The sequence below is a fragment of the Plecotus auritus genome, assembly GCF_963455305.1.
Source record: "Plecotus auritus genome assembly, chromosome: 5".
Classification (NCBI taxonomy): Eukaryota; Metazoa; Chordata; class Mammalia; order Chiroptera; family Vespertilionidae; genus Plecotus; species Plecotus auritus.
In genome coordinates, this window is record NC_137776.1 from 24,150,431 (window position 1) to 24,177,513 (window position 27,083).

Sequence of the window (27,083 nt, forward strand, 5' to 3'; positions counted from 1 at the left end):
AAAAACAAAAACCTGCTAGTCTCCTGTTGCTGCTTCCCTCAGTAGATCTGTTTTTCTCTCCCTCTGTAGTTCAACTTTCCTTGCTGCTCTTTGTCCCACTTCCACTTCTTTGGGAAGCAAGGGGGTGTAGAACAAATCTGGCTACAGGGGTTATCCATATGAATGGAGCAATTCTCAGAAAACTCTGTGGGCTGGGAAGGACCCCTGAAACAGATTTCAGAACACTGAAATGTCAGAAACTTCAAAAGGTTCTTTCTCTTTTTGCCTAAGGGGGTTAGAGTTGGCAGTTACAGTATGGGAAAACTCTTCCTCTCTACACCCAGGTGATTTGATAAACAGGCTGACATTTATAGGATTAATAATGCAACAAAAATATACTTACTTTATATTTTACTGCTTTGCTTCACAACGTGCTTTCCCTTTAACCACTTTTTAGGCTTTTGGCTCAGATCACACACTGTATGCCATAAACGTTAAATTGTGTGGTTTAGGAGCATAGATTACCATTTCAAATATTTTGTCTTTAGAAAATAGGGTGCTCCAAATTTTGCAACTTGGTATAAAGATGATTATGAACCTACTAGGGGCCCAGTGCACAAATTTGTGCACCTTGAAAGGAACTGTGGGCCTCGAGGCTGCGGTGGGCACAGGGGCAGGTCTCGGCCCATCCTCCGCACCCCTGCCGGGCCCCTCCGCCTAGGTCCCCTGCTCCCCTGTCTGCTGGCAGCCCCACTTCTGCCACCACTGCTCCCACATGCTCCATGGAGCGATTGGGGCCAGCACCAGCAGTGGGTGCAAGCGGGGCTGGCGGCGCAGTTAGCGGGTGCGAGCGTCAGCTCCAGCGTCAGCCGCTGGTGCAAGTGGGGCCGGCGCTGAGTGATTGGTGCCAGTGCTGGGCACGGGCAGCGGGTGCGAGTGGCGGCTCTGGCATCAGCAGCAGGTGTGAGTGCCGGGTGGGACTGAGGTGCACGGGAGCAAGGAATTTTCAGTAACCACCAGAGGATTGCCCTGATGACAGTGACCGGCACCCCGCCTTGGTCTGGCGCCCCCGCTCACCTGCTCCACCATCCCACTGTGGCTGACGCCCACCATGTTCCGTGCGTGCCCCCTGGTGGTCAGTGCACGTCATAGCGACCAGTTGTTCTGCTGTTCGGTCTATTTGCATATTAGCCTATTATTATGTAGGATTCTTATTCTCAACTAGCTTACGATTCATTTTGAAAATGAATCAGAAAAGGGGCACTTCATTAAAAAAAAAACACACAACACACCAAACAACCCAAAACAAAAACCAAACAAATCCTCCCTGAAAACCAGAAATTCTCTAAAGACTTTTTTGTTTTAAACTTAATTTAGTTAGGTGGTATTTGACTGGGAGCTACAATGGGCACAATCAATTACTAATTGAATGACCTTTGCTAGCAACCTAGCCTGTGTGAACCAGATTTTCAAATCTGGTGAGGCATGTAGACCTCAGTTGTATTTCAGCTCCAGACACAGAAAAGCAGCAAAACCAGGTGGGGGACCCCAGGTCCAGCAGCAGCAACTAACGACCTCCTGCCCTGGCACTGACCAATCCATAGAGATCATGATCCTGAAAGGACACACGTGATAAACTGATGAATATTCTGCTGAAACCTTCCCCTGAAACCTCTTCTAAGAGTCCCCCAAACAAGAGAGAGATAAAAGCCTCAAGATAAAGGACCCAGGGTACAGTCTCCCTCCTAGAAGCACGGCTGGCTCCTTTCCCTTTTCCCTTCTTCTTCCCCCCAAAGCATGCATCTCCTAAACCCCAAGGGACCGCAGGAGACTTGCAACCAGGGAGCAATGGACAGTGACAGCTTGTCCTGGCTAACTCCCTGAACCTGTCCCAAGGCCCCTTTTTCTCTGACTTAGTGAGCCAAAGCAGCCCAGCCTAGGCTCATTTTTCCGCCTAGTTCCTCTCCTGTTGCTTCTTCTACCCTAAGCTCTTCCTTGTTTCACTGTCCCCAACTTTAATAATTTAAAAATCACCAGGACTCGTACTGTGAGATCTTTCCTGCAGTAAATCAAGAACCCGCACACCACCTGCCACACTAGGCAGATGTGCTCAAGGCCAGGTCCCCTTTTCCCTAACATGTTCAAGCATGTCAACTCGCGGTCCGCGTGCCACTAGTTTGTTATAATTTTCAGATGAGGTGAAGCACCGTAAAAACAAAGGATGAGATGCACGTAGAACGTTACCAATCACTAATGTGAGCCTGATATTGCTGAAGGAAAAAAAAACAAACCCAGAGTTTGGAGGGAGATTTAGGAAAAAGTGCCAAAGGAACCCCAGAAGTGGCACCTCCGCCAACACCAGCTCTTTCTTCTTCTTTATTGTCTAAAGTTTTACATATGTTTCCTTTTAACCCCAGCTCTTTCACTTGATGTGGAAGACACGCTCTCCTTTAATTGCAATTCGCTTTGGAGGAGTCTTTTCCTAACAGCAAATTCCATTTCTAGAAACTTTGCTTCCCCTCCCAGTTTGCAAACAGCCCGTCGGGTTTTCCTCACTGGCTCGGAGGGGCCCCAAGCCCAGCGGCCGCCCCAGGCTGTGAGGGGCCCACAGCGGGGCGGAGGTGGTGGGGGCCCAGCTCTGGGAAGCGGTCTGGACACAGGCAGCTCCACCCCAAGGCCAGCCTCCGCCCGCAGCAGCGAGCACGCCCCCACCCGACACACGTGCACGACTTAGGGCGTGGTTTCCGGCAGCGGAGGCGTGCTTTCCGGTTCTCTCTCCATCTGGCTTTTTTTCCGGGGTGGTACTTCCCGTCTCTCAGGCTGGGCGCCGGGCTGCAGAGCCGGTGAGCGGATCGCCCAGCGGGGTGAGTCTGGCTGACCAGGCCTCGTACTCCTCAAAAGGGCACCATGGAGGACGCTCTTGGCCTCTTTCTTGCTTTATTTCTCCGCGCGAGGCCTCGGTTTGCAAGGACATTCTGGCCTTTGAGCAGTACCACCCACCTGAGGCTCTTTCGCTTCCTCTTTCTACAGGCTCCGCCCCCAGCATCCCGTGGCCATGACAACGGCCCCGCGGGACTCCTTATTGTGGAAGCTCGCGGGGCTGCTGCGGGAATCCGGTGAGTGGATTTCCGGTGGAGCTGGAGCTGGGGCTGGGTCAGGGTCGGGTGCTTGCTGCCTTCCAGGGCCACTCCCCCTGAAGAGTCAGGGAGTTACAGCTGTTTAGGGTCACGAAGGTGTGTGTGTCACTTTCCTTACTCCTTCGGGTTTGTTCTCTGTTGCCTAGTGTCCTTTGTCTTTGACAGTTTAAACCTTAGCCGTCCTTCCCCGCCAAGCTTCACTGCCACTTCCTCCATGCGCCCTCCGATAGTCTCACAGGAAGGTGATCCTTACTTGGCTGTAAGCCCCTCGAGACCAGAGACAGGGCCTAATCACTGTCGTGTGGCGAGGACCTAAGTATAGCATAGTTAAAAGCACGAGATTTGAAGTCAGACCCACGTGATTTGGAATCCCAACTCTCTTTCATACTTGGCCTCATTGTTTTCAATTTTTTTTAAAAAATATATTTTATTGATTTTTTACAGAGAGGAAGGGAGAGAGATAGAGAGTCAGAAACATCTATGAGAGAGAAAGATCAGCTGCTTCCTGCACACCTCCCACTGGGCATGTGCCCACAACCAAGGTACATGCCCTTGACCGGAATCGAACCTGGGACCTTTCAGTCCGCAGGCTGATGCTCTAGCCACTGAGCTAAACCGGTTAGGGCAGTTTTTTGAGCCTGTTTTTCTCACCAGCAGAATGGCATAATGATTGTACTTAACTCAAAGGTGGTTGTGGGGATTAATTCTAATTCACATAAAGCATTTAGTACAGTGTTTGCGTATATTGTAAGTGCTCAAAATTGGTAGCTATTATTATAATAGCACTTCTCAGTGCCTGGGCACAGTGGAGCCATAATAGTTGTTCAGCACATGTTTGGCATTAGTTGTGGTTAGAAAAGTGTTGGCTTTGAGATCACACAGAAGTAGCAGCTTCCTACCAGCTATATGATATCAAATCTTAACTTCTCTGAGCCCCAATTTCTGTATTTGTACGAGGGGGGTTAATAGTGTTCTTTAGATTTTTTTTTAAAATATATTTTATTGATATTTCACAGAGAGGAAGGGAGAGGGATAGAGAGCTAGAAACATCGATGAGAGAGAAACATCGATCAGCTGCCTCCTGCACACCTCCCACTGGGGATGTGCCCGCAACCAAGGTACATGCCCTTGACCGGAATCGAACCCGGGACCCTTCAATCCGCAGGCCGACGCTCTATCCACTGAGCCAAACCGGTTTTGGCTGTTCTTTAGATTTTGATGAAGTTAAATGAAGTAACAGAGTTGTCTGGCACATATTACTCAGTTAATGGTAGGTGCCTTCCATCACTGCACTCCCATTGATGGTCTCTGAAATCTCTCTTTGTAGCAGTTAAAACTGGCTTGTGTAATTAACTGTGCACATATCTAATCTGCTCTTCTAGACTGGGAGGCTCTTTGAGGGTGGGAAGAGTCCTTGAACCATGTCTGTATCTAGTGTCTGGGACATAAAAAATCCTTCATGCAAGGTTGTGGGATTTGTTAATTTATTCAGCAAAAATCTGACTTGGCTCCAGGGGTTAGGGATGATAGTGTGTGTGGGTAAAAAGAGGTAGTAGGAGGGAGATCTTTGTGGTAATGGAATAGTTTGGTATCTTGATTGTGGTGTTGGCTTTAGGAATCTACACATATGACATGACATAGGACTATAAGTATACCTTGTACCAATGCCACTTTTCTGGTTTTGATATTGTACTATATATGAATGTAACCATTGGGGAAACTGGGTGAAGGGTTTAGGGGGACTTATTTGTACTATTGCTAGGACATCCTTTTACTGTATCCTTATATTTTTTAAAAAGGTAAAAAAAAAACATTCTCCATGCCTACCATATAGTTGCACTTTTTTAAGGTACAGGGGTGAATACCAAAAGATTCCCTGAAGGGTGACAGTCTCATTGGAAAGAGCAGTTTTACCAGAGAGAGCAATACCTTGGTGCTATCATGAGTGGTTATTCTTTCTGTGACATGCATTTCAGTACTGTTTGAGAGTTTTTGTAAGTGTGCATATTACTTCTGCAACCAGAAAAAAAAAAGATAAAACACCCAGTTAGTTTTTACATAAAAAGAGTGAGTATAGTGAAAAATTGAACAGTATTGTGTATTGAGAAAACTGCCTGGGGGTGTCAGGCTGGGCAGAGTGGAAGGGTTGTGTCAGAAAATGAAGGAGCTGTGAACCAGGTTGACTCTGTCTCCAGCAGTGTGAGTAGAACAGGTTCTTCTGAGCAGAAGGGAAAAGGAAATTTAGAAAAGTCAGAGGCATGTAATGAAGCAATCTCACATGTCAGGCTGAAGAGTTAGGGCTTTTTTTTGAAGATAGAGGAGCTTTTGAGGACTTTTAAATGAGAAGAAGATAAAAAGTTTGATCCTACAATATAGACTGGAGTGGGTGTGTCTTGGGGGTCACAAAGTCTCAGAATAAAGGGAAAGACCCTTTCCTTATGTGTTCCTTCCTGTCTGCCCCTCTCCCTGCAGGGGATGTGGTCCTGTCTGGCTGTAGCACACTGAGCCTGCTGACTGCCACACTGCAGCAGCTGAACCACGTATTTGAGCTGTACCTGGGGCCCTGGGGCCCTGGCCAGACAGGCTTTGTGGCTCTGCCCTCCCACCCCACCGACTCCCCTGTCATCCTCCAGCTTCAGTTCCTCTTCGATGTGCTGCAGAAAACGCTTTCACTCAAGGTTCTGGGATGGGAACGGGGCAGGATATATGAAAAGCCCAGGAGAATAGCGGAGGTGGGACTGGGGTGTAGCATGGGTGCAAGAAATCTGCAGGGCTCAGATCCAAAAGGTGTGAGAGCTATGGGTGGCTGGGCTGAGAAAGACATGCCAAGGAAAGGGAGATGTGCCCAACCTCACTGACCTGAATGTTTTTCCTTTTAGCTGGTCCATGTCCCTGGTCCTGGCCTCCCAGGGCCCATCAAGATTTTTCCCTTCAAGTCCCTTCGGCAGCTGGAGGTATGGGGCATTGGGGGATATTGTAACACTAAACCCAGCTGGAGGCAGCCATTTGAGGATGGGAAAGAGAGGTGGCTTCTTTTGGTGGAGGAGGGGCAGGCCTGAGAGTGCCCATTGCTCTGCAGTAATGTGGCATCTACTCTCTTTACCACTTAATGCTTCCCTGAACCATAGTTGGCTTTGTCATCTTTTCCCTTCCTTTGCTATAGCTCCGAGGTGTCCCTGTCCACTGCCTTCATGGCCTCCGTGGCATCTATTCCCAGCTGGAGACCCTGATTTGCAGCCGGAGCATCCAGACATTAGAGGTAAGGAGGATGGGGGTGGGTTCAGATGCCTCGTCGTGAGAGACTTAGAGGACCAAACTCTGAGATTGCTCCTTCTCTGCAGCCTTCCCTGTTCCTGCCTCCCATTTCCCTCTGAACAGTGTACTTCTTCCCTCCACTGTGCTCCCACAACACTCTGTACCTGTCCATATATTCATAGTCACACCTGCCATATTGTATTATATATCCTCCTCTCTGTCACCTCACTCTCCCCACAGTGGATGCCTTGAGGCTAGGGCCCTGGGCTCTCTTTCAGTCTGTACTCAGACTGAACTCAGCAGATAAAGAATGAATGAATGGCTGGGCCATAAAGTGAGGCCTTGGTATGGGAAGGAGAGGAGAATGGAGGTGACTGAGCACCTTGTCTTAGGAGCTCCTCTCAGCCTGTGGTGGCGACCTCTGCTCTGCCCTGCCCTGGCTGGCTCTGCTTTCTGCCGACTTCAGTTACAATGCACTGACTGCCTTAGACAGCTCCCTGGTGAGTGCCTCAGAGGGAAGGGGGTTTGGGGAAGGACAGGGATGGGTGTTTAGGCAGAGGGACCAGCTGGCTGCCTGGAGGTGTCCGATCCTCTGTTTCCTCTTCCCATCCTCCACAGCGTCTCTTGTCAGCTCTGCGCTTCTTGAACCTGAGCCACAATCAACTCCAGGGCTGCAAGGACTTCCTCATGGTGAGTGTGAGCAGTTTGCCTGGAGCTGATGCCATTGGGGCCTCTAATCGTTCTGCTCTGACCTCTCCTGGACCCAGTTTTGCTCCCACGTGCTCTTGCCTGTTGGATGGAGCTGTATCCTGTGAGGCAGTGTTGTATGGGGGCTCAGGCTCAGCATAAGACAAACCAGTATTCAAATCTCAGCTCCTAATCCCTTTGTGACTTGGGACAAATTAGTTAACATCTCGGTTTTTCTTCACCAGAAAAGTGGAAACAATAGGAGTGGAAACTTTTTTGTTTTGCTTTTTTTTTTTTTGTTAATCCTCACCTGAGGATATTTTTTTTTCCCATTGGTTGATTTTTAGAGTGGAAGGGAGGGAATGAGGGGGTAGAGACATCGATGTGAGAGAAACACATTGATTGGTTGCCTTCCACAGTCTATTGGTTGCCTTCGGCATGCGCTGCAACTGGGGAGGGTATCGAAACTGCAACCCAGGTACATGCCCTTCGGTGTGCAGGCTGATGCTCTAACCACCGAGCACACTGACCAGGGCAGGAGTCCTCACTTTTATATTAGAATGATTATGAAGAGTATCTGATGCTACTTAGCTGAGTGCCTAGCCCAGAAAAGGGTGGCTCTTGTGATGACAGTGAAGAACCCTTCTCTCGTGTCTCCCTGTGAAAGAGAAAGCCAGACACTAGGTTTTAATAATAATAAACTATTGTAGCAGTTTATTAAGTAATAAACTATTATGTTATTTAATCAGTAGTAAAACTCCTAATCAGTAATAAACTCTTCAGCATGAACTGAACTCCAGTTCGGTTTGTGCAGAGGTAATTGGACACGTTTAAGTGGGAGTGAGGAGATGGGGAGGGGGCTAGCAGAGGCTTAGTAGATTCTGTCCTTGGCCAGACTCTAGTCAGGTTCCTCTGAAGTCAGGGAAGTGGAAATTTACAAAAAGCAGGAAGGGGCCCTAGCTGGTTTTGCTCAGTGGATAGAGCATCGGCCTGGGGACTGAAGGGTCCTCGGTTTGATTCTGGTCAAGGGCACGTGCCCGTGTTGCAGGCTTGATCCCCAGTTGGGGGCGTGCAGGAAGCATCTGATCGATGATTCTCTCTCATCATTGATGTTTCTACTAGTATCTCTGTCTCTCTCTCTCTCCCTTCCTCTCTGAAATCAATAAAAATACCTTTAAAAAAAAAAAAAGGGCAGGAAGGGGACATTGGACTATGTCAGTGGTCGGCAAACTCATTAGTCAACAGAGCTGCAGACCGCGGCTTGCGAGCTGCATGTGGTTCGCGAGCCGCAGTTTGCCGACCACTGGACTATGTAAAACCAACCTGTCTGGGTTTGTTAACTGGCACTTGCCAAAGTTAGGCTTCTAATCCCATGGAAGCTGGGAGACGGGCCCTATCTTTAAGTGTTGGCTGGAACAAACTCAGTTCTCTTGGCAGCCTTGAGTTTTTCCAGGCAGGAATGTAAGGGGGCTGGAGTCGTCATCCTAGGGATGTGGGCTTGAGCTATCAGAAACTAAACTAGTACTTGTTCAAGTTTAATGTGGGGGAAAGGATGGGTAGATGAAATCGTTTGTGCTGAGAGTCTGCAGTTTTCACAGGCCAAGGGTAAGGCCTAGTGGAGAAGAGGGCTTAGAGGAGCCTAGAGTTTGGTCAAGGAGAGGATCTTTGTCACCCTGCTTCCTCCCAGGACTTGTCTGAGCTCTACCATCTGGACATCTCCTATAACCACCTGTGTTTGGTGCCGAGAATAGGACCCTCAGGAGCTACTCTGGGGACCCTGATACTGCGAGGCAATGAGCTCCAAGGCCTGCATGGTGAGTGGGGGAGTGCAGTGGTGGTAGGCAGGGAGTAGGGGAGGGTGGGGCAAACATGGAGGGGATCGGGGCAGTGTGAGACTCAGGATGGCCAGGTGGCCTGGGAACCATGTGCCTTCAGAGCTGATGCACGCTCACCGGCAGGTCTGAGGTGCCCAGGATTATCTTTTCCCTGAACCCTCCCCAGCCTACCCCCAGCACGCACTGCACCCCCAGCCCTACCCCCACCCCTCCACGCTTGCTCTCACTCACATGCCCTTCCTCTTTTCTCACCTCCGCCCCAGGCCTGGAGCAGCTGAGGAAGCTGCGGCACCTCGATGTGGCATACAACCTGTTGGAAGAACACAGGGCACTGTCACCACTGTGCCTGCTGGCTGAGCTCCGCAAGGTGAGGCTTGGGCGCTTCAAAGACCTGGAAGCCAGCTTTGCGCCCCTCCCTCCTTCCGGTGCTGATGTGGTCAGTGCCCTTCCTCCCACAGGGAGGCTCAAACCCACCTCTGTCTTCTTCCTGCCCCTCAGCTCTACCTGGAGGGAAACCCTTTGTGGTTCCACCCTGCACACCGAGCGGCCACCGCCCAGTACTTGTCACCCCGGGCCAGGGGTGCTGCTTCTGGTGTGAGTGATCTTCCCATATCCGCTCACTTTCCCTTTCCTGCCCTGGCTGCCCTCACCCCTGCATCTCTTGCCTCTTCTCACCCCCTCCCTGGACCCCTTGCCTGTTCTTGCTTATTATGCTGGTACCACCTGCTGACCTGGTGGTCCTCACAGGCCCAGGAGGGCTCCCACCCTGGCTTGGAGCTCCCCCAGGGAATGAGCCCCCCACCAACACTCCCCTCTCCTCTTCTCTTTGTTCAGTTCCTTCTTGATGGGAAGGTCTTATTACTGACTGATTTTCAGGTGAGTGTGATGGGGAGTGGCGGGAGTGGGACAGCAAGGGCTGATTTGGGAGGACGCTAGCTGAAGGAAACAGGGTTTCGGGGTAAGGGGCTTCCCGGGCAGCTGGAGACGGGTCCCACCTCTTGGCCAGCTTGGATAGGACAGAGGTTCCTCTGGCTCTGACCTCTTTCTCTTTTCTGTTGTCACTCGCCAGACCTCCACATCATCAGAGGCCCCGACTCCGTCCTGGCCGGTGGGGAGTACCACTGAAACCTCAGGGGGTGTTGACTTGAGTGACAGCCTCTCCTCAGGGGGCATTGTGGCCCAGCCCCCGATTCGTAAGTTGAAGGTAACTGTCCTAGGCTGCCTTGTACTGGGGTTGGGGCCCTGGACTGGGGCTCTGGGTTGTTGATGGGCTAAGAATAGTAAGGCTTTGTCCTTGCGTGTGGGTGGGGTGGTTGGGTAGGTTGGGTAGGTTGGGTGGGCGGCCTGGCTTTCATAGAATTTCATCACTCTACCCAAACTCAGGGCCGAGTTCGCGTGAGGCGGGCAAGTATCTCAGAACCCAGTGACACGGACCCAGAGCCCCGGACTCCGGACCCCTCCCCGGCTGGTAAGTCAGGCCTCCCCCCAGCCTCCCGTGTCCCAGCCCAGCGCTCCCCAGCGCTCCCCAGTGCTCTAGTTAGGAATTTCGTTTGGTGGAGTGCAGCACTGTAGAGGGCCTCTTAGTCTTTCCTCTTAGTTTGGGGAAAGGAGAAGAGACTGCTCCTGGACAGCACCTTACGAAGTGTTTTATTTTTTATTTTATTTTATTTTTTTAAATATATTTTATTGGTTTCACAGAGGAAGGGAGAGGGAGAGAGAGGTAGAAACATCAATGATGAGAGAGAATCATCGATTGGCTGCCTCCTGCATGCCCCCCACTGGGGATCAAGCCCGCATCCCAGGCATGTGCCCTTGACTGGAATCGAACTCGGGACCCTTCAGTCCACAGGCCGACACTCTGTCCACTGAGCCAAACCAGCCAGGGCCCGAAGTGTTTTATAAGGAGCATTAATTTTGTGGGATGTCACAAGGATTCGTGGCCAGATATGTTTGGGAGATGCTTGGTTAAACAAATAGGTGTCCTCCCTCTGGGCATCGTAGGACCTTAAATGTGCTGCTCTGTATTGCGAATCTCCCAAAGTTAGTATATGAGGTGTGGTTGTGAACTGCACGTGACCAGGGTGTTTCGTAGAATATACTTCAGGGCATGTTGCTGCGGGAAGTCTTAGCCTCTCTCTGAACCCTTACCACCTCCACCTGTTACACAGACTTTTACTTCACCCTGAGGAGCACTCACAGGGTGGTGGTAGGGATGGGGCTGGCTAAGCTGTGTACCTCCCCCCCCATCCCCCTGTCCTGCCCCAATACACACCTGTCCAGGACGGTTTGTGCAGCAGCATCGGGAACTTGAACTCATGAACAGCTTCCGGGAACAGTTTGGCCGGGACTGGCTGCAGTACAGGAATCACCTGGAGACCTCGGGAATCCCCGCCCTGGCTTCCTCTAAGACTCCTGCCCTCAGCACACTGCCCCCGGACACACTGAGCCCAGAGCCTGTGCCCAGTCCTCCACTCCCAGAGCAGTCACCACAGAAAACGGCAGAGGAGGTCAGCGTGGGGCCGGAGCCACAGGCGGAAGAGGAGTTTGAGGAGCAGGGAAAAGAGGAGGAGGAGGAGGAGCAGAAGGAAGTGGAAGGTGAGCTCTTGGTGGTTGCAGGGTGGTATGTTTGGGAGAGTGGGGTGGCTGACCCCTTGTGGATGGAGGGCCAACTCACGGGCGGGCAGAGTCTTGGTACCTTTCTGTCCTTACAGGGCCCCTCTCTTGATTTCTCCTCAGCGGAGCTCTGTCGCCCCATGTTGGTATGTCCCCTGGAGGGGCCTCAGGGCGTGCGGGGCAAGGAGCGCTTTCTCCGGGTCACGTCTGGGCACCTGTTTGAGGTGGAACTCCAAGCAGCTCGAACCCTGGAACGGCTCGAGCTCCAGAGTCTGGAGGCAGCTGAAATAGAGCCTGAGACTGAAGCCCAGAGGGAGCCACTGCCCGAGGTGAGTGTGCGGGTGGGGGTTCTGGAGGAGGCGCTGGGCTTTTTTTGGGAGCCAGCTCTGACAACATGGCTCTGAGTGCTGGGCACCGGGCTGTGAGTCTGCACGGTCGAGGAGGTAGCTGGGGGCCAAAGGTGGCTCCAGGCGCCTTGGGTGGCTGGCCAGGAGCAGAGCTTGTGGGCCAGAGCGCGATGGTAGCAAAAGCATTTTAATGGAGTCCAGGGCTATTGTTTCCCTCTGAGCTCTCAGTGTAACTCTAATCACTCTGCTGTGTTTTTTTTTCGTTTTTTTTTCTGGTCCCCTCTTTCCTCGCAGGGCTCAGAGCTGCCCCCCTTGCCCCCTGTCCTCGCTCTTCGCTTCTCTTACATTCGCCCGGACCGGCACTTGCGTCGCTATGTGGTGCTAGAGCCTGACGCCCAAGCCGCTGTCCAGGTGATGTGGCCCAGGAGGCTGGTGGGAGCTTGGAAGCCGAGGGCCGGGGTCCTCCTGCTCACAGCTGTGCCCGGCCGCCCTGTTTCAGGAGCTGCTTGCTGTGTTGACCCCAGCAGCCACCAAGGTTCAGCATCAGCTGGGGGAAGCAAGGGACCAGCTCGGGGGGAGACTCCAGTGTCTACGTTGTGGCCACGATTTCAAGCCAGGGGATACCAGGTTGGAACTGGACAGTGTGGAGGGCTGGAGGCCTCTGTTCCAAAATACAGGTATAAGCCCTGCCCTTGACCTCCTGCCCATGCACCTCCTGCCATTGTGGGGAAAATGGCTTGGAGGGAGGGAGTGTGGAGGGGTCCCCCAGGGAAGAAAGGAGTGGGGACCACTTTCTGCCTGGAGGAAAAATAAAACCGTCTGCCTGCTACATTTACAAAAGTAAAAAAAGGAGAAATTGTATCTCCTCCCCTCCCCCCCTCCCCGAAATGTCAGGAAATACAATCTCTGTAACTATTTAAACATATTCATTATTTTTTCATAACCTGGAGGCTTTCCCCCTTTTTTGGCTAACATTTCAGAAACTACATAAAACCTAATGAGCCCTCAGTGCACTGCTGGGTTTTAGTGATGCCATCCGAGCACGTCTGGCTGTTGAGTAAGATGCTTTGGGAGTTGGCTGAGATTGTCCTTCCTGACTGACCTTGGAAGCTGCTAGATACTGAGTTGTGCCTTGTGGCATCTCTTCGCATTGTTCTTTAGGACGAGAAAATTTTCCATTGTAGAGCAGTCAAAAAGCCATGCCTTTGAAGACATTGAAGAAGAAAGATATTCTTGATAACTCCTATGTTGAAATGCATGCTTTTTATTACTTTCCTCCTGGCAGCAGCTGGGGCAGGAATTTAAATTTTATACAGAAAATGGACCCTCTCCAACTTCACCCTGAGCCTACCCAGGAGGCGGCAGGCCCCAGAAGCTCAGCAGGGCAGTGTGTGTAGTGGAATAGCCCTGCCTCCTCCTGGGCCCTGGCTGTCCTCCATGGGGCCTTGTGGCCCCTGAGGTTTCTTCAGTGGAAGCATTATTAATGAACAGTCCTGTGTGCTGCATTCACTTTTTGCTTGAGCTTCTGGTATCTTGTCCGAACAGAGATGAGAATGAAATTGCCCCAAAGTGCTGGTGGGAGATTGAAGTGTGACCAGGCACAGTGCTGGGCCCTAAACAAAGTCTTGGGAGAGGTGTGTCAGTTGTTTGAAGGTTCTAGCACATGCCAAGCACATTGTAGCCGCTCGAAGAATGCTTCTGGCTTCTTTACCTGATTACGTTCACTCATCCTGGTAACCTTATAAGATTGGCACTATTGCCCGACCTGTGTGGCTCAGTGGTTGAGTGTTGACCCATACACCAAGAGGTCGCCAGTTTGATTCTTGTTCAGGGCACATGCTCGGGTTGTGGGCACGATACCTGGTAGGGGGTGTGCAGGAGGCAGCCGATCCATGTTTCTCTCTCATCGATGTTTCTATCTCTCTCCCTCTCCCTTCTCTCTCTAAAAAAAACCACATTGGCACTGTCATCATCCCTATCTTACAGACGAGAAACCAGGCACAGAGAGCTTAGGAGACTTGTCTTATTGCATAGATGATAGCCTTTATGTGATGGAGCCTGGAATTGGACCTGTCTCTGGTACCCTGCCTTCCTGGTCTGTTGATTTGGGGCTTTAGATATTGCTGATAGAGCATTGAAGCACATGACCAGCTCAGGCTGTGGAGGGAACCAGAATTTGGCTGTGGTTGAATTTGGCTCTTTCTGAGAAGGCCTGAAATGACAGGGAGTATTTTGAGGGGCTGTGGTCCATGGATCTGAGTTTGCTTGTCCCTCACTAGATGGGGAGTGATTGGTTAGCAGCCAGGCCTGCAGAGGGAGGCAGGTGTGCTGGGAGTGGTGGGTAGTGTATGGTGGTAGTGTATGAAGCTGGAGTTGTGGGCCTAGGTGAGTCTGAGAGTGGGTGGGGAGCATTATGAGCATGGTGGGGGGTTGTGCTGTGTGGGAGTTCATGGGGACTATACCCATCCCTTTCTCCAGAGTCTCCTACTGTGTGTCCAAACTGTGGTAGTGACCATGTGGTTCTCCTGGCTCTGTCTGGGGGAGCCCCCAACGGGGAGGAGAGCCAGGAAGAGCAGCTGCCAGCCTCGTCTCAGTCCCCCAGCACAGTCCACGATGACCCTCCTGGTGAAAGTGACGACAGCACCAGGGCTGATAGTACCCCATCTCAGGCACTGGGTTCCCACGACCGCCACAGGTGGAGCCTCAGTCCTCGTGAGTATAGGCAGAACAAGGCGGGGCTGGTGTTTGGGGGAGGGAAGGGGTGCTAATGCGGGGAGGGGAGATGGAGCCGCACGGCCGGGGCAGGCTGATGGCCCGTTGCATGTTCCCAGCCTCCGAGCGCTGTGGCCTCCGCTCTGTGGACCACCGACTCCGGCTCTTCCTGGATGTTGAGGTGTTCACCGATGCCCAGGAGGAGTTCCAGTGCTGCATCAAGGTCTGTGCCAGCCTGGGACTGCCCCTAGCTGAGCAGGGTGCCTGCTCGTTCCATCACAGCCAACGGAGTCTTAAGCTGTTGCTCTGGAACTGCTAGGTCTGGCTTCCCGTTTGGCTTCAGCAGTTACTTGCTGTGTGTCTGTGGACACGGTCCTTGATGTTTGAGTCTCTGTTGTCACTCCTCTGTGAGGGGAATAATACTTAACCTTTCAGAGTGTGGTAGCAACAGGGAGAGTCAAGTCTGTAAACTGCCCAGCCCAGCACCTGGCCTCAGTAAGTGGGACCTCCTGTCATTACTGTGAAAACAGGATGCTTTTGGACCCTCTGCTGAGCACCCAGCATGTGCTGGACTCGGAGGAGCTAGAGTAAATCAGTCTTGTCCTCTGTCGTACATTCCCGTGTGAGAAACAGACAATAATCACGTGATACAAAAGTGCTGGGATCAGGCGAAGGCCCTAGAAGGGCATCTGATCCAGCCTGAGAAGGTTAGGGAAGCTGCCCCTTCCTGGGGAGGTGATGGCTAAGCCAGTCCTGAAGGATGAGTTGCAGAGAAGGGAGGAAGGATGTTCTAGGAAAAGGAAGCAACACATGCATCTTGACTTGAGAGAGTAACTAGTGGGGAGAACTGCCCTGATGGGGGCAGCCAGAATGTGGGGGGTATGGGGGACCATGACCAAGAGGAGTCTGGACAGGCAGGCAGGGGCCAGTTCAGGAGCAACCTCGTGTGTCTGCTAAGGAGTTTGGATTTGATCCCAAAGGCCATGGGAGCCCTGAAGGATTGGAAGCAGGGCAGTGGCACCCAGTTTTATGTTTTAGAACAATTAGTCTGGCAGAGTGTGGAGGGCAGGGACTGTGGGATGGAGAGCGTGGCCAATGGAGAGGCCGGGATGGATGAGCAGGGAGGGGCAGGCTGAAGGTGCTGTCACAGGAGCTCGGCTCTCCATCTGGCGGCTGCCTTCCTAGTCCTCTCTGTTTCTCATCAACTTCCTTTGTTCTTTAGGTGCCACTGGTATTGGCAGGCCACCCTGGGGAGTGTCTGTGTCTCGTGGTTGTGTCTGACCACAGGCTTTATGTGTTGAAAGTGACAGGGGAGATCTGGTGAGTGAACGGGGCCGTGGCCAAGGAAGGGTCAGGGTTCCCCTGTGGGTCTCACTTTACTCTTCTCTTTCCCGCCACTCTGCCCCTCCTCTCTCCACAGCGGGCCTCCAGCTAGCTGGCTGCAGCCAACCCTGGCCATTCCCCTGCAGGATCTGAGTTGCATAGAGCTGGGCCTGGCAGGACAGAGCCTGCGGCTGGAGTGGGCAGCTGGAGCGGGCAGCTGTGTCCTGCTGCCCCGAGATGCCAAGCATTGCCGAGCCTTCCTAGAGGAACTCACTGGTGAGAGAGAGAAGGGAGAGGAAGGGAGAGGCAGGGAGGGCAGGCCGAGGGTCATAGGTCCACCCACAGCTGAGACACATGGGTAATGAAACTCCCCTCTCAAAGAAGTTCCTGGAATCTAGAAATACAGAGAATGGGAAGGTGTTGAGAGGCAGTGAGGTTGGGATAGAAGAGGTGGAGTCATGAGGGCTCCCTGTCTCTGGCTGGCACCGTCCAGATGTCTTGCAGTCTCTGCCCCCAGCCTGGAGGAGCAGTGTCAGTGCCACAGAGGAGGAGGTGACCCCAGAGCACCGATTCTGGTGAGTCAGTGGGAGGGTGAGGCTGGGGTTGGTCTCCAGCGGCTGCTCTTAGAGCACAGGCCACCTGACCTCAGGCCCCCAGGCCTGGCTCTTCCTCCCTGTCTGCCCCTCCTGTGACTCCCTCCCCCCCCACCCCGCCTCCAGCTGACCACTCTCTCCTGGGGCTGCCACCTTCCCTGCAGGCCACTACTGGAAAGAGACTCTTCCTCGGAGCCTTCCCGGTTCTTCTACCTTCAAGTGTTCCTGGTGGAAGGTGAGGCCTCTGTACCCCATCTTCTCCCAGGCCTCCGTGCCCTTGTAGTAGTTCTCAGTTCCTGGCATCTGGACTCCCTGTCACTCCTGGGCATACCCAGATAACCCCCTCAGTGTCCCCAGTCTCTCTGGGTGGTGCCGAGAGGTGCTGCTCTGGCCTCCTCCTGTGGGAGGAGGCGAGAGTGGACCCTCCTTTTGGAGTCGGGTGGGTGGTGGGCAGGTTTCCTTTGCCTTAGGCCTCAGATTTTGGAGGCTAGAGGTCCCTGACATTTGTCCCCGAGGTTAGTTGCTTTGTGGCCATCTCAGTGTGGCTCGCCCTCTTCTCCCACGCGCTGGGCCTGGCCACAGGGTCTGGGCTTCTCTGCAGCCTTGCACTCATCCTCACCCTGCCTCCTTTACTGCAGGCCCCGCGACCTGTCCTGTGTCCCTGTTGCTGACTCTGTCCACCTTGTACCTGTTAGATGAGGACCTTGTAGGGTCCCAGGCAGAAGCCCCTCCTTCAGCAGCATCTGGCGAAGCCTCAGAGAAGGCCCTGCCCTCGGGGCCTGGCCCTTCCTTGTGTGTCAGGGAGCAGCAGCCACTCAGCAGCTTGAGCTCGGTGCTGCTCTATCGCATGGCCCCGGAGGACCTGCGGCTGGTCTTCTATGATGAGGTGTGTGTGTGCACATGTGTATGTGAGTGTGTGAGAGAGAGTGGCGGGGGGGTGGGGCGTGCAGAGGTGGTTTGTGGTGTGGGAAATGGGTCCAGGAAGACTAGGAATTGGGGGCAGTATGGGGAGAACAGAGAAGTAGGGTACAAGGACCTGGGAGGCTCACTGGGTTTGGACAAGAGCAAGTAGGGGGAGGGTGGGCATCTGTAGGCTGTGGAAACACGATGAACTTGGAGCCCAGCCTTGTGTTAGCTGGGTGGCCTTGAGTGAAGCACCCAGCGGCGGCTGCTCCCTGGGGTTTGCATTTGATTGGGTCCTTCTGCCAGCCAGTTAACCTTTACAACCTGCACGTGAGGAGGTCCTATCATTAGTCCTAATACTGATGCGGAAACTGCAGTTTCGGGATGTTAACCAGCTTGCAGGTGGTCACAGGTGGTCGAGCTAGGAACTGAACCCCAAGCAGTTCCTTGGAATTGACTCCAGAACTTCCATTCTGGAAAACAGGGAAGATTAAAGAAACAAGATAGTGGGGGCCTTCAGTAAGCATCAGTGGAGTTCTGTTTAAAAAGTCAGCATCGTTTATGGGGAGTGACACTGGCTTGGGGAAGGGAAGAGGCCAGGAGCAAGGGGGCAGTGGTCCTCCCTGAGACCTCCCCACCCCTTCTTTGGTGTGGCCCTCTGAGTCTCACTCACCACTCTTGGTCTGCCAGGTGTCCCGGCTTGAGAGTTTTTGGGCACTCCGTGTTGTGTGTCCAGAGCAGCTGACCCCCCTGCTGGCCTGGATCCGGGAGCCCTGGGAGCAGTTGTTTTCCATTGGCCTCCGAACTGTGACCCAAGAGGCTCTAGATCTTGACCGGTGAAGCCTCCATGCGGGCCCCGACCTGGCCACAGGAGCCTGGCCACAGGTGTTCTCCAGGTTCTGGCTGTGGACTTCCCCAGGGTCTGGGCGCCTGTCAGTGAGGCCCCAAATGACCCATGGCTCCAGGGAAGGGGGAGAGAAATGGTCAGGCCTCTGGATGACCTGGCCTGAGGGGACAGGCTAAGTGGCCATAGGAATGTTCCTTCTGCACTTTTTCTCAGGTATCAGTAAAGCTATTTCCATTCTAGATGTCATGAGTGTATTTAGATGCGTCACTCGGGAGGCCTGTGGTTCTTCATCTTCTGACAGGAACTGCCACGCCCAGTGAGGGGCCCAAGCAGCCTTGTTTTTCCTGTGAGACCCTGTCTCGGCCCTCCTCTGCCCTCATAATGGGATCAAGTGGGACTGCTGACCCATGGGCACCAGTCCTCAGTGCGCAGCCTGGAAATCACTGCCTAACAAATAGCTGGGCCAGTTAGGTTCTCACTCCTGAATTGCATTTGGGAACTGGTGAGGACCTCAGGCCATCGGCAGTGGGGGCTGACATGAGAGGGTGACTAGAGAGAGGGTACATGGAGTTGGGGTTGGCATCTGGTGGTTTCTGCCCCTGCCTTCTGTCAGCACTGCCTCACTCCGCTGGGGGCCAGGTGAGGTTGACTCCCTCCTTGACCTCTGTCTACGTGGCCCCGGTGATTGGTTCAGGAATGCTCATGAAGCCGGTTTGGCCTGCCAACACCCAGACCTTTTGGTGGAGCAATCAAGAAAGAAGCAAGTTTCCCCATGCGGGTTGCTGAGAGGATAAGCCTGCAGCTGTTGGCCTGAGGGGAGAGCTTTGCTGGAACTGGAACATGCAGAGAAGAGCGAGCTGAGGGGGAGTGAGCAGGGACAAGTCCTGGTAGTGTCCTTGGAGTCCCCTGGCCCAACCGTGCCTGGAGGCCAATAACCCTGGACTTTTAGGTGATGTGAGCTAAGGCAGCGGCGCCAACCGGTGGTCCGTGAGGCCCAAAAGGTTGGTGACTGCTGAGCTGAGGGAGACCTCTTCTTTTTTCTTTTTAGCTTAAGCTAATTGGAGCCAAATATGAGCCACTGAAAAGCCACTACATGAACCCCCATTCTGACTTGAGCTAGACCAGCGGGATCTGCTTCTTGTCCCCAAGAATGAGCACTGCAGTAGTGACACCCACATACTTGGGTAGACAGGCCCTGCCCTGGTAAGAGGGCTGGGGAAGGTGTGTTAGGGACTCAAGTCAAGCTGCCCTTGAGCCCCAAAGCTGGGCTCGGGCTGAGTGTATGTGTGGTTCTGAGTCATAACGGATGGATCTCATCTGTGGAGCATTTACATGCCAGGTGCTGAGCTAAGTGCTTGGCATTGTGCTCCTCACAGGGGTCGTGGGAAGTGGGTGGCATCTTGTTACAGGCGAGGAAACAGAAGCTTAGAGGAGTTCAATAACTTGCTCTAGATCACACCAGTAAATGGAGGAGACCTGGTGAGTCTAGGCTTGTATGACTTCAAAGCCTGGGCTGTCGGCAAACCACTGGGCAACACTCCCTCCTTTGCTGCAGGGGATGGGCCTGTGTGCCCAGCCCCACTCACAGACGGGTCATTGCCCACCTGCCCTGGGTTGGGGGTCTCCTGAACAATCCTAGACTTGTCTGGGACAGGCAGACCCAGATGTATATTTGGTTTCTCTTTCCCCCAGAGTGTGGTGAGGTGTTAGGTGAAATATTAATTCATGGGTGGTTCTCACCCCTCCTAGCCGAACTGGAGAGAATAAAGATGTCAGGTTTTAAGTGAAAGGGCTAAGCCAGTGGTCGGCAAACTCATTAGTCAACAGAGCCAAATATCAACAGTACAACGATTGAAATTTCTTTTGAGAGCCAAATTTTTTAAACATAAACTTCTTCTAACGCCACTTCTTCAAAATAGACTTGCCCAGGCCGTCGTATTTTGTGGAAGAGCCACACTCAAGGGGCCAAAGAGCTGCATGTGGCTCGAGAGCCGCGGTTTGCCGACCACTGGGCTAAGCTATCAGAAGAGATTGAAAAGGGACCATAAATAGATAAGAGCTCCAGAATGATGAGGGTAGGGTTTTTGAGAAGAGCATTAGAAGCAGTGGAGGAACAAGTCCCTTAACATTGGGGTGGGGGCCTCTCAGGATGGAGGGGCCCTGTGCCTCACTCCCTGCTTGGAATTAGGGGGTTAGTGACCTGTCAGATGCTCCCCATGCCACCAAGGCAGCAGGAGATGGCAGTTTGGAAGGACCTGACAGGATAGGGCTGGTGACAGTTGTCCAGATTTCTTTTGCCTGGAAAAGGGAGGTGTCCCAGAGAATCCTGTGGACCCTGGAAGTCAGCTGATGGTGCTGGGGGATGGGATAGGCCCAGCCCCCAAAAGGGGATGTGACCCAATTAGACATGAAATGATTGAGTTTAAATCACTGGGCTCATTATAAGGATAAAGTTGAGTTGTAGTGAAAAAGCTAACATTTTTCCTACCTGGGGACTACTACATTCCTGGGACCCCATCTGTTGTTGGAAAAGTCAACACTGACAGGTTTAGAAGGTATGGACCTAGGGACGGGGTGCGGGGGGGAGTGGGGGTGGGACGGGGAACGGGACAGGGTTTGTCTTTTGTAGTGGTCTTGAAGGTACTCCCCCCACCCCCCATGGGCCTTCAACTTAGGGTTCCTGGAGGAGGTGTGTGTTCTGATAACTTGTTCAGACCTCATTTAAAACTTTCGTTTGGCAAGTCCAAGGTGGGGCCTCCTGAGTGGGGTGGGAAAGGAGGGGGATGGTTGTAGTGGACTGGAGCCTTAAATCCCCCTGGAGCCCAGTTCCACCCGTGACCCAGCCAGCCCTATACAAACCCTAGGGCCCTGAAGGGTGGAATCCTGTGGGAAAGAAGCAATGCACTGCAGACTTTCCTTCAGCCTCAGGGCTTTCTCGTCAAGGGCAGGAAGTCCTTGGATTCCCAGGGAAAGGGCTGCTGGGCCCGGAGGAGGAGAAGACTGTGAGTGTGGTTAGGCTCACCCTTCCCAGCTCTGCCTTTCCTGACCCCCACTGTGGGCCGGCATTGTTCCTGTTCTGAAATGTGTGCATTACATACTCACTCACACACACAATGAATGGGTGAATTTATTTATACTTTCACTTGACAGAGATTAGCAGGACACAGGTTCTACCACAGAGCCCATTAAAGCAGATGTCAGGGCAGGAGGGGTTCCCCAGTGGCTCAAACTGCCTCCCTGAAAGCAGCTACCTTCTCGGCCAGGGCTGCAGGCGGGGGCGTGGGGTCAGTATTTAAAGCTCTCTTGAAGATTTATAGAGGAATGCCTATACACAGTGATGAGGGTAACAATCTAACAGATTAGATTAGTGAGCCCTTACTTTGTTCCATACATTCTTTAAAGCAGCGTTTCTCAGACTCCTTTGATCGCAAGATACAGAGCCCATTTGCTCAAGAAAAGAGCCGTCAGTGTATAGACATGACTCAGACCTGGAGGCAGGTGCTGAGGCCCCAGACCCAGGTTTCTCCCGTCCGTCCGCTGGAGCCCAGTGGTTTCTCTCCTGCAGCAAGGCCTGGTCTGGTGGGAGAGTGGTATGGATCTTGGAACTGGCCAGTGGGAAGTGCTGGCTGGGGTGGAGGTCCCTCAGTGACAGGCCTGCAGAAGGGTGGAGGGGCCCAGAGAGGACTGTGCACAGATTCTGAAAAGAAGTTCACCTACTTCTGTTTTGCTCAGAGCTGGCCTGAATTTTTTAATTGAATCAAATTAAAACTTCCCAAAAATATTAGTCCACTTTCCCGGCAGCATGCACACCCCCGCTTCCCCATCAGTGATTTTGCACCATCTGTGAACACGAGCCAGTGCAGGACCCAAGGAAAAGCCTTGCCCAGTCTTTGACCCAGAGCTACCTTCTATGAAGGTCGGGTCCATTTGCACTCACTTTCCCACAAGCCCCTTCAGGTCCTGGTCCAGATGGGACAGAATGATCTCCCATCCTTTTCATGGTGATTTGAAAAGTGTGAGGCTGGGGCAGTTGAAAGAAAAGCTGCTTCCATTTCTTTGTGCTTAAGATCTCTGAACATTTTTGTTTTCGTTAACGATTCACCAACACCCTCTGCACTCTTTGTCCTGTGGGTGCTCTTTCGTTGGTGACCCAGAAGACAGGTGCTGGTGTTGCCTGTTGACTGTTACCACTCCTGAAAGTGGGCGACCTTTAGCTCTGTGCCCCTCCAGGAGAAGATGCCTTCTCAGATCCTGCCGTGCTCTGAGCAGATGGGACTGCTTTGCCACTGACACTTGTAAACAGATGTCAATCAGCAGAACTTGCCTTCTGTACCCTGGACTGTCCCTGGAAATTGATTCGTCTGTTCAGGCTGGCCTTGCCCTCCAACACTTGCTTGTGGATTGCCTGCCTCTGCCTCGGGCTTGCTGGCCGTGGCAGTGGAGAAAAAGGATTCACGCCCTGAAACTTTACATAACTACACGATGCTGTATTTTCTGTGGGAAAAAAGATGGGAGGGAAATACATATTCATGTTTGCTTCTGCTTGTATAAATAAGTTCTAGAGGGATAGACAGAAAGGGAAAATGGATGAAAACGAGAACAAGGCAGAAAGGGGGAATAGGTGATTTTGAGTTGTTTTTACATTTTATCTAAAGTGTTTTAAAACTCAATGTATTATGATTCAAAATTAGATTTAAAAATGTATACGAGACCCTCAGGGGTCAGTGGTCAAACTGAGCAATATTAATGCTAATTCCTAAGATTTTGGAAGAGGGGAGTGGGTCAGCTTGAAGGATCCATCTCTCTATCTCAATGGGAGAGGGGTCATCTTGGCTGATGAGTCATTTCACATAGAGTGAGGGGTGAGGTCCTTCCTACTCCTTTGTCATGCTGCTGGGGAAGCTTCTGACAAGGCCCTGCCCAGATTGGTTACTGCGGCTAGAAATTCAGCCAGGTTTCTGTGTGTGATGCCTTAATCATCTCTGGCATGTGCAGTATTTTGTATCTACCCACTTCAGAGCCAGTGTGGTGTGGTGGTCATATGGGAGAATCACAGTGAATTTACATCCAAAAAGATTCAGGATTATGCCTTAGTTTTGCAGCTCACTATTTAACCACGAGCAAGTCACTTGCCCTTCCTGACTCATGGTGCCCTCATGTACAGAGAGGGCATGAAGCTAATCAATCACTCACCCAGTTCACACTGTATGTGGAAGTGCTGTGTGAACCATAAAGCATTAAGTAAGTGCTGATTTAAAACCTGCCTGATAGTTGTTACCACTTGCTTTGTTGCCCAGAAAGGCCCTTTGCCATCAGAAGAGGGAAAACCCGCATCTCACTGTCCATGTGCCTATAAGTGGCTGTTTTTCCACTTGCTTCAGACACTGCTGGAATGTGAGCAAGCCACGGCATGTTTTTTCTTGGCTCATCCTTTGTCATTTGATCTTCTTGGACTTAGTGACTTCTCTGTCCTCCACAAAAACATTCTTCAGTTTATTAGTCACTATAATTGTACACTGGTCCACAATTCCACAGATGCTTATTGAGCTCTTGAAGTGTGACAGGCTCTGTGTGAGAGGAGTGGGGGTGGAATACAAGGAGAAATCAGACATGCTCTTGCTTTCAAGAAGCTTACGGTCTAGCCCGGCTGGTGTGGCTCAGTGGGTGAGTTTCGGCCTATGAACCAAGGTTGGATTCCCAGTCAGGGCACATGCCTGGTTGTGGGCTCGATCCCCAGTAGGGGGCGTGCAGGAGACAGCCGATTGATGATATTTCTCATCCAAGTTTCTTCTTTAAAAAAATATTTTTTATTGATTTCAGAGAGGAAGGAGAGAGAAAGATATAGAAACATCGATTATGAGAGAGAATCATTGATCAGCTGCCTCCTGCATGTCCCACACTGGTGATTGAGTCTACAACCCAGGCATGTGCCCTGACTAGGAATTGAACCGTGACCTCTTGGTTCATAGGTCAGTGCTCAACCACTGAGCCACACCGGCCGGCTGGGCAGGGGTTGGGGGTGGGGATGTCCTGCTTTGCTGATGGGGAGGGCAAAGCTCGCTCCTCCACCCCTACTCCAGCTTCTGGCCAAGACACTGTATCTACTCTTGCTAACCCTTTTTCCTCCTCTGCAAACCTCCCTACCCATTCCCCCAAACAGCAGAATTCAGAACAGGCTACTTGCTCGGGTGGGGTTGGGAGAGGAGAGAGAAAGGGACATAGTTTCATGTCAAAATGTCATCTTAGCCATAGATGAATCTGTACCTCTGGAGCTAAAAGGTGGGCTCTGCAGGGATGAGAGAATCTCCAGGGACAGGCGGTGCTGGCCTGAGGTTGGATTTGTTTCAAATCTAAGTCCAGATTTACTGAGGGACACAAGGATTATGATGGGATTAACCACTGCAGAGTAACAACCATAGTAAATAAGAATGGCATTTATTGAGCACTTAGTGTGTGCCAAGCATTGAACTGGCATTTTATATATAGCATCTCTATCTCCAGAGGCTGGGCTCTTTCTAAATGCCATGTTACCTCTTGTAAAAATAAGGTCTTACTCACCATGAGGCCAGTTACAGCAAATGACATTGGTCCTCCTCTCTGGAGAGCAGGGAGGAGATAGTCTTGACGAGGGAATTCCAGGTCAGTCTAAGTGACAACCTCACGCTACCTGAACCCACATCCTACCATCTTCCAGAAACTCTTTGGCCTGCTAAGTTAGGATTACAAAGGTAAAGATAGGTACACTGGCCAAGGAGTGTCAGAATCTACCTCGGTAGAGATAAAAGAGGTTCCGATCTTTCTGTCTTATTATTTTTTTTTAAATATATTTTATTGATTTTTTACAGAGAGGAAAGGAGAGGTATAGAGAGAAACATCGATGAGAGAGAAACATCGATTCAGCTGCCTCTTGCACACTCCCTACTGGGGATGTGCCTGCAACCAAGGTACATGCCCTTGACCGGAATCGAACCTGGGACCCTTCAGTCCGCAGGCTGACGCTCTATCCACTGAGCCAAACCGGTTAGGGCTTTCTGTCTTATTTTAATCATTAATGTACATGGGTGGTATCTGGAGGACTTGTCCTTGTAAGTATAATCCAACTTCCACTTCCTTCCTGTGTGTATATTCATTTCTCATATTACCTGAGGGCTTCCCAGTACTTGTGTATCTTCAATTTGTAGTAGTGAAACTAGCTAACATTTATTGAACACTTTCTATGTGCCGGGCACTGTTGTAGTGCTTTACATGGTTGAACTTATTTCATCCTCTCAGCAAGCCCGTTATGATGGTGGTTATGCAGATGGGGAATCTGAAGCCCATAGAGGGTAAATTGCTTGCTCAAGGTCATGCAGTTGTCAAAATGTCGTCCTAGCCACAGATGAACTGTGAACTCAGGTCGCTGGGCTCCAAGTGTCATACTTAATTGGCTTCTCCTTAAAAAATTCATCTGGCCCTGACTGGTTTGGCTCAGTGGATAGAGCGTTGGCCTGCGGACTGAAGGGTCCCAGGTTTGATTCCGGTCAAGGGCATGTATCTTGGTTGCGGGCACATCCCCAGTGGGGAGTGTGCAAGAGGCAGCTGATCGATGTTTCTCTCTCATCGATGTTTCTAACTCTCTATCCCTCTTCCTTCCTCTCTGTAAAAAATCAATAAAATATATATTTAAAAAAAATTCATCTGGGAAGTTTGTGGTGGGGACATTCAAGTCAGACTGGGCTGTGCAGGAAGGGGGAGGTCTGTGCTTTTGACTTTGCTGTCACCTTTCCTGTCACCATTTGAGTATCCACAGGCTCTGAGCTGGGAGCTGATAGGGCAGCCACACACATATTCTCTCTCCTTCCCTCCCTCTGTGTCACACACACACACAGTGGCCATCCTCTGTGCATACAAGAAGTATTCTTTTAAAAAATATATTTTAATTGATTTCAGAGAGGAAGGGAGAGGAAGAGAGAGAAACATCAATGATGAGGGAGAATCATTGATCGGCTGCCTCCCGCATGCCATACACTGGGGATTGAGCCTGCAACCCTGGCATGTGTACTGACTGGGAATCAAACCATGACCTCCTGGTTCATGGGTCAGTGCTCAACCACAGGAGCATTCTTGTCACAGGAATGAAGATGCCATCAGGAAAAGTCTATAGCGGACTGGAGGCAATAGGACACAATGGAAAAGCCTCCAGGGTGCCAGCTCTGAGTAGGAACAATGAAAGCATACACTGACAACTAATTGGATGAGCTGGTACAGAAACAACTGGTGGCTGTGAGCATCTTGGCCTTGAGAGATGAACTTGTATGTCTAAGTTCATAAGGTCCTTTCATGGGAGATTGCACTCCATCATCCCATGGGCTAGGGCAGTGGTTGGCAAACTCATTAGTCAACAGAGTGAGCCGTGGTTTGCTGACCACTGGGCTAGGGGATACAGGAAAGAGCTGGCAAGGCCTGAGACCAAAGCTGCTGACTGCGGGTGGGGTGGGGGAGCCCCCAGCTGGGAAGAGGAGAGGAGTCTGAGGGTTTCAGGAAGACCAGGACCTGTGCAGGACCTCAGAGGACGAGCCAAGTGGTGCCCATAAGGCATCAATGCCCAGGGCCCAGTTCACGAGGTCCCATGTTGGCAAGTCCACTTCAGACTGTCTGGTATTTAAGGTGCTACTGTCGGAATTTACTCGGTGGAAATCGGGGTCTGAGGTCAAGACCCAGATGTAGAAGGTAGGTTGAAGACCAGAGAGCCCTCCAACATGTCCCCGCTGGGAAAGGCTCTAAGACTCTTGCTTATCTCTGAGGAAGTGAAGGCTCCACCCACACAACACTCAAGGTGGAGACTTGGAACCAAATCATCTGGCTCAGCGGTA

The 27,083-nt window shown here is 51.7% G+C and overlaps 1 protein-coding gene across 2 annotated transcripts; it reads left to right on the forward strand.

Moving 5' to 3' along the window:
* The first annotated feature begins 2,753 nt into the window (after positions 1-2,753).
* On the forward strand, positions 2,754-18,470 carry STK11IP (serine/threonine kinase 11 interacting protein). Of its 2 annotated transcripts, XM_080669004.1 has the most exons (25): positions 2,754-2,843; positions 3,010-3,095; positions 5,589-5,794; positions 5,996-6,070; positions 6,280-6,375; positions 6,764-6,871; positions 6,990-7,061; positions 8,746-8,872; positions 9,157-9,260; positions 9,392-9,487; positions 9,728-9,769; positions 9,963-10,097; positions 10,277-10,361; positions 11,174-11,488; positions 11,630-11,835; positions 12,148-12,264; positions 12,353-12,530; positions 14,332-14,565; positions 14,685-14,788; positions 15,788-15,885; positions 15,986-16,164; positions 16,382-16,463; positions 16,646-16,716; positions 17,120-17,367; positions 18,075-18,470. In XM_080669004.1, exons 2-25 carry the CDS (start codon positions 3,035-3,037, stop codon positions 18,222-18,224), a joined length of 3,189 nt encoding a protein of 1,062 aa, XP_080525130.1. In that variant the 5' UTR covers positions 2,754-2,843; positions 3,010-3,034; the 3' UTR covers positions 18,225-18,470. The 2 variants fall into 2 exon arrangements, with proteins under 2 accessions (XP_080525130.1, XP_080525131.1); XM_080669005.1 differs by lacking the exon at positions 9,728-9,769 and having other exon boundaries at positions 2,787-2,843.
* Positions 18,471-27,083: the final 8,613 nt, after the last annotated feature.